The sequence below is a fragment of the Rattus rattus genome, chromosome 2 (genome assembly GCF_011064425.1).
Source record: "Rattus rattus isolate New Zealand chromosome 2, Rrattus_CSIRO_v1, whole genome shotgun sequence".
NCBI classification, from domain to species: Eukaryota; Metazoa; Chordata; class Mammalia; order Rodentia; family Muridae; genus Rattus; species Rattus rattus.
This window is the reverse complement of record NC_046155.1, coordinates 12,340,540-12,347,269: the sequence shown is the minus strand read 5'-3', so window position 1 is coordinate 12,347,269 and position 6,730 is coordinate 12,340,540. Positions and strand designations below refer to the sequence as shown.

The 6,730-nt window shown below is 37.9% G+C and overlaps 1 protein-coding gene across 1 annotated transcript; it reads left to right on the top strand.

Annotated features, from left to right (window-relative positions):
- The first annotated feature begins 4,032 nt into the window (after nt 1-4,032).
- Nucleotides 4,033-4,980, top strand: LOC116893678 (olfactory receptor 5AN1-like). The gene has a single exon (XM_032895395.1). It carries the CDS (start codon nt 4,033-4,035, stop codon nt 4,978-4,980), a length of 948 nt encoding a protein of 315 aa, XP_032751286.1.
- The last annotated feature ends 1,750 nt before the right edge of the window (nt 4,981-6,730 follow it).

Here is a 6,730-nt window from a genome sequence, read left to right as displayed (position 1 = left end):
CGGAGGAAAGGAAAAATGATGTTTGGAAGTATGTGATAAGTAAATAAATGAATGATAAAAAGGATCCAAAAAAGCAAACATAAAAAAAGAAAAAAATGCTTTTAGTTGGAAGTGTGAGGAGGTTGGGAGGATCTGGGAGATGAAAATTGGGAAACTATTAAAAAATATACTGTATGAAATTAACTTTATTTTAATTAAAATTAAATTAAAATTTTCACTCACACATTTACACACACAAAGGTAATGATTATAGTTGACCTGAACTTTCACAAAGAAGGGTCCCAAACAGTTTGATGTCATGAAGGAGAACTGGGAAAGAGGTAGGGGATAAAGAAGACAGAATGGTGTAATCAAGAAGTCTACATGAGCTGAAGACTCATGTCAGCAATTTTATGAGGAAGTACATCATCTTATCTACTGTTTGAAGAGTGAATATGGGCTAAGGTCATGAGAAATCTAAGAAAAAAATTATTGGTGAATTGGAATCCACAGACACAGCTGATTAAGGCCTAGTAACCACAGCCCATGCATGGGTAAAAGTTACCCAGGATCCAAAACCTTAACATCTTGGGACCCTGGGCCTAGCCCCAGACCAGACCTTGCCAAGTCTACTCTGGAACAAGGACCCATGATTAGCATTCTCTTTGTCCTTTCATCTGGGTCTCTGAGAAAGTCTTGGGTCTGCCTGGATCCCAACAGAGTTGATATTATGTTACATTCAGTAGTGACCCACAAGGCAGCATGTGTCTACTAGTGCAATAAGGCAGTAACCAATCATGTTCTGATTGGAAAGCAGGTCTTTTCTATTAAAAGGGAATTCATGCTTAGCATTGATATACCTAGTATAAAACTGAGAAAAAGCTCACAGCTAAGGAGGTAATAGACTTAGAATATCAACAAAGATTGGCAAAAAAGATTGTAGGAACCAGAGACCAGGGACTCATTTTAGTAATTCTATTCTGCAGACATGACAGGGGGAAATAGGCCCAAGAACTCTCAACAATATGCTTATGAGAACAAGGCCAGCATATTGTCAGTACCAGTGGACATACCAATGTGTAGAGGGGAATTTCCCCGTGGCCTCATGCCTAGATGAAGAAGTAGATATTTATGATGAATGGGCTTTTTTTTTATGAAGGACTACTAGAAGTGTAGAATAATATTTTGGAAAGAGTGGCAAGGCATGTATTATACTAAAGAATGTATAATCTGCATGCTACACAGAAACATGATATGGTTACTACAAACTGCTTATGTAGTTTTAGTCTCTCTATGAGAGCTCACTGTGAACTAGAAACTGCTGCTAGATCCATTTAGTGGGCAACAGGAGGGAGGCCTGAGGAGCCTAATTTACACAAGGTTGCACAAGCTGTAAACTACAAAGCCAGAATCGTATCAGAGTTCTGTGGTAGCAACATTCAAAGTCATATTAAGTCTCTAGAGTGATGACAGAGAACTAGTGCATGTCTCACATCTGGAACTTCCTCTCATTTGCATGGAGATAATATTACTGTTAAGATGATTACTTTGGGTTAAGATTTTGAAGAAACAAATGTATGTGTAGCTTTAAAAGTGTGTTATCAACTGCAGCCAACTGTTATCAAGCTATATGACTAGCCTGCTCTGCCACTTAGAATAAATTCTTTAACATTTCTGATCTCATTATTGCAACCTAAAAGTTGAGAGTTTCAGGACTAGAAGATTTCCTGTGTTTTTTCTACAAATAGCTCTTGGGTCCATAGAGTAATAACCCTGAGATCATTATAGGACCGGTGGAAAGTGGAGAATTGAAACACATGGCAAAGTGGGCCCAAAATCATTAGGGAAATCTCCATAACAACATTACGCTTGAGAGCCAATGTCTGCAGTGCCTTCTTTCCAATTGGTTTCTCCTTCAACCAGAGCTCTCAACAGGATACAAAGTGTGATTGTCTCACTCTTGTAAGAGGACAGCCAAGTGGATGGCCAAAACTATCAACTTATGAGAGCAATCATGCTCAACTGCAAAGAACATAGGAGGATAAATAGGCAGTTTGAACCTTCCACAAGAACCAGATCTTTTACTGGATTGGGGTTAATACCAAAGGTAAAGACTTTGAAGCAGGAATCTGTTATCTCAAGACCCATTCAACTTTTACAGTAGGACATACATGGGACAAGGGCTTTAGAAATTAACTTCCATCTATCCCACACACACCTCTCCCTCGTTTCCTTAACCTAAATGCCATTTTCTTCTTTTTTTACTAGCTTTCTGACATTCAGGGAGTAGAAGTATCTCACGTATAAAATTCTGGTATTAATCTAGGGCATAATGGGTATTGAATTATGAAGTATCTGTCTGTAAAATCTATTAGTTTGTTATGGTCATTTGTGTTATAAGGGGATAAGGGAATCTTCAAGGAAAAGTAACAGTGAATGTCAATCCTGATTGCTGTGTAAGCTTCCAGAGAAACCAAACTCAAAACAAACTTAACTTTGTTTCAGGAAAATGGGCTAAGATAAGAAATATGCTTGTCTGTGCTTCCAATTTTTTTCGATCAGTGGGATAATAATATTTGTTTCTCTTCTTCAGAATTCTGACCTAAAAATAATAACTTGATCTCTGTAGAAATACACAGCTCGATCCATAACTTTTGATTAGCTAGATATAAGGTAAATATTAAAGGAATGACACAGTGCTCATGTCATCTCTTTTGCCCTTTGAAAGGCTTCAAACAGCTCTTTGTTGTTCTGCTTGGTTGTGCTGGCAAGTCTGAGAAATGACAAAGCAGATATCCAAACTCAGGCGACATGAGCAGATAGCATGGGTCTGAAGGTCAGCCTTCTGGCTTCTTTAACTCGAATCATCTGTTATTCAGCAACATTCTCTGCTTCACCTGTTTTTGTGCCTCACACACCTCAAACTGATGACATCTTTGTCAGATCAGCACTGGGAAACATCTCCAATTAGCTACTTGTACCTAATGAAGTTCTCACTTAAGGTTTACATCAGAAAACTTTCCTTCTCTAGCTGTCCAGAGAGATGGTGAACACAGGGAACATATTTGTCAAAGACAGTGAGTATATTTAGAATTACCCCTTTTCCAAATTGAAAAATTATCAAAAAGTTATTATTTGGAATAAAATTAAGAATGCATATTTCCCCCAGTCTTTTCTGGAAATGGTGAGCAACTTATAGTACCAGAGTGCAATTTAAGACAATGATGTAGTTGATTGATCAAGAGTTTCCAGAACTAAAGACTTTAAATCAGTATTTTTGGGATGCTCATGAATCTCCCAGTATACTTGGGGTTCAAGCACACACCTAAACCTCTTATTTTGAGCCTTTGACCACATTCCAGCTATGGGTTGTCCAACTAACAAAAATACCCTGAAACTGAGATTTTTTTTTCTTAAAGCCAAAATGGACTACACATTTCCAGATTGGGTGTTTCATAGGAGGAATTCTGAAGATTTAGTCCATGATTTTATTGGGCACATATGAATGATTCTATCAATATTATAGATAATCCAGGCTACATTCAAAATGTTGTTTAAATATTTTAGCAAAGCATTTGAGAAATTCTGATGAATGGCATAACTTTTCTTAAATGGAAAAGATAAGAAAGATTACTAAGATCATAATCTTGGATATAAAATTATTTCAAATTGATTTTGAAAGAACACCTACCTTCCATCACTCAGAAGCAGCAATTTCACTAAACAGTGTCAGCAAACACTAAAACCACTTACTTCAATCAATCATATGTGCCTTCTAGTTCATAAACTGAGAAATTTCATGGGAGCATTAATGAATATTTGCAGTCAATTTTTAATTATCTTTTTAAATCTTCATGACATTATATGAAACTGGTAAGATCTGGAAAATGAGCGGGCTTTTATTGACAGTTGGAGCAAAAACACAGAATTCTTTCTGTGGAAAAACAAAGCAGTGTTTCTCCCTCTGCACTCTCACAGCAAGAGACAGAAAACGTTAGTATTTCACTTGAGCCAAAGGTATGTTCTTTTTCTCCTCCCATTCTAACTAGGATCATGGAGGCAATGATTAAAGGAAAAAACATTACTGAGATCACCCAGTTCATCCTCCTGGGATTCTCCGATTTCCACCAAATCACAGCACTGCTCTTTGTTATATTCCTCACCCTGTATATTACAGCACTGACCTGGAACCTGTCCCTTATTGTTTTAATAAGGATGGACTCCTACCTCCACACACCTATGTACTTCTTCCTCAGCAATCTGTCCTTTATTGACCTCTGCTATATCACTTCTACAGTCCCAAAGATGCTTTCCAACTTCTTCCAGGAAAAGCAAACTATCGGTTTTGTGGACTGCATTGTTCAATACTTTATCTTGTCCACTATGGGCCTGACTGAATCCTGCCTCATGACAGTCATGGCCTATGACAGGTATGCTGCCATTTGTAACCCTCTTCTCTACTCATCAATCATGTCACCCAGCCTCTGTGCTCGGATGCTCTTGGGAAGCTATACAGCAGGACTTGTGGGTTCTGTATCTCAGGTGTGTGCCTTGCTGCAGCTCCATTTCTGTGGACCTAATGTCATCAGACATTTCTTCTGTGACATGCCCCAGCTGTTAAATCTATCCTGCATTGATACTCTTTTTGCACAGGTCCTTCTTGCTGTATTAACAACATTATTTGGTTTTTCAAATGCCTTAGCCATCATGATATCCTATGGCCATATTATCTTGTCCATCATGAAGATCACCTCAGTGAGGGGTAGGTCCAAGGCCTTCAACACTTGTGCTTCTCATGTGACAGCTGTTTCCTTGTTCTACACCTCTAGTGTCTTTGTCTATTTGAGTTCCAGCTCTGGTGGCTCCTCCAGCTTTGACAGATTTGCATCTGTCTTCTACACTGTGATGATTCCAATGTTGAACCCTTTGGTTTACAGTCTGAGGAACAAGGAAATTAGAGATGCTGTAAAGAGGCTAAAGAAGAAGCTGGGATGCTGCTAATAAAAGATTCTGAAATTTCTGACAGATTTGCTCTACAAAATACCTACTTACAGTTAACAAACACTCAACTTGCTATAAACTATGTGGTAATATGGACCATAACTGATTCAATGCTAATCAAATATGATCCTTGTAAATCCTGGAGGTTCTTTCTTTTAGTCTTACATCACAAATAGCTTCATCTTTCATTACTTATGTACAGTATTTGTGAAACTTCCAACTTTATAACTTTTTGCTGCTATGATTGATGACTACTTATCCCTGGGCCTTTTTCTTACTGAGGATACATAACTGAGACACTATAGGTCCATGAAACTTGTCTCATGAAGGCTCATTGTGGCTAAAGATCTATTGAGAAGCATAGTTGTTCTCTGTTTCTGAACAAGGAACTTATTGTTTGAAGGAATAAAATGGTCATTGACTTGGCTGTACCTCCTGGAAAAGAACTACTTCTGATAGTTAAAGAGTTTCTAAGGTAAATCAATCCTAACCATCTATCAAGTTTCAGGTCATGTTCCTGTCTCTACCTGCTATCAGATAGATAAAAAGATGTGGACTAAGACTTCAGTAATGATGAAGCAAATGGTTTGCCAGAGTTTTTTACCATGAGTGTGATTATTTGATTCATGAAACCGGAGTCCAGATAAGATTTCATATTTAAATTCCAAATGACAAATAGCAGAATCTAATAATGTGGAACTTCCTCTCTGGCATCCCATGAAATTATGGCTATTTATACTTGGTTATATAGACAATGAGACATTACTATGAAATTTCAACTATTATTACAAATATTAGTGATATATCTTATGGCAGTACACAAATGAATTTACTGTAGTGAGTTACTGAATACTCAATTTTCTAAAAACTAACAGTAATGTGTAACATACTATACATACCTCTAAAATTAAAGAACAATATAGGTATAATCAAGAGCCTACTAAGTATCCCTCAAAGACACAGAACAGCAGTGTCTGAGAGGAGCTTAGATGCCCTGTTTGCTCTTTTTTTTTCATTTATTGAATAATTTATTTACATTTCAAAAGTTATTCCCTTTCCTGTTTTCTCCCCAGTAAACACCCTATCCAATCTCCCTGCCCCTGCTTTTATGAAGGTGCTCCCCAAACCACCCACCCACTCCTACCCCAGCACCCTGGCATTCCCCTACATTGGTGGTGCATGGAGCCTTCATAGGACCAAGAGTTTCTCCTTTCATTGATGCCCAACAAGGGATGGCCTGTTTTCCAGAGGCTCCAGATACTTCTCTGTTTTGGCAGGTGAAAACGGGTTCATGATTAGGACACAATGGCATCAGCTTGTTTCCAATTTACTTTCTTCTAATTTCTTTGTCACTTAGGATGACACATGACACATGACAATGCCCGCAAATCACTCTTAACTATAATGACTTTTGCCTAATGAAAGAGGAGCAGAGGTGATGCAAAGATTTGTGAAAAATCTTCAGAGATGGGTCACACTTTGCCCTTGTGCTTTCTCACTTTGCCATCAGCAGAAATCTGGGAGATGGATCATCTGGGAGATGGGGACTGACCTTGGAGGATTTTGGAATAGTAAACAAAATAAAGCTTTGTTATTAAGCTCTTGAGTTTTTCATTGTTTGCTCAGTAGAACCCATGTCTTTGACATCTGACATAGTTTGATCAGAAGCTTCAGATACTTAACAACCCATAAGTGTGCAACTCTAGTCATTCACATTATTTCACCCTCTGCAAAAAATTGTTTTATCCTC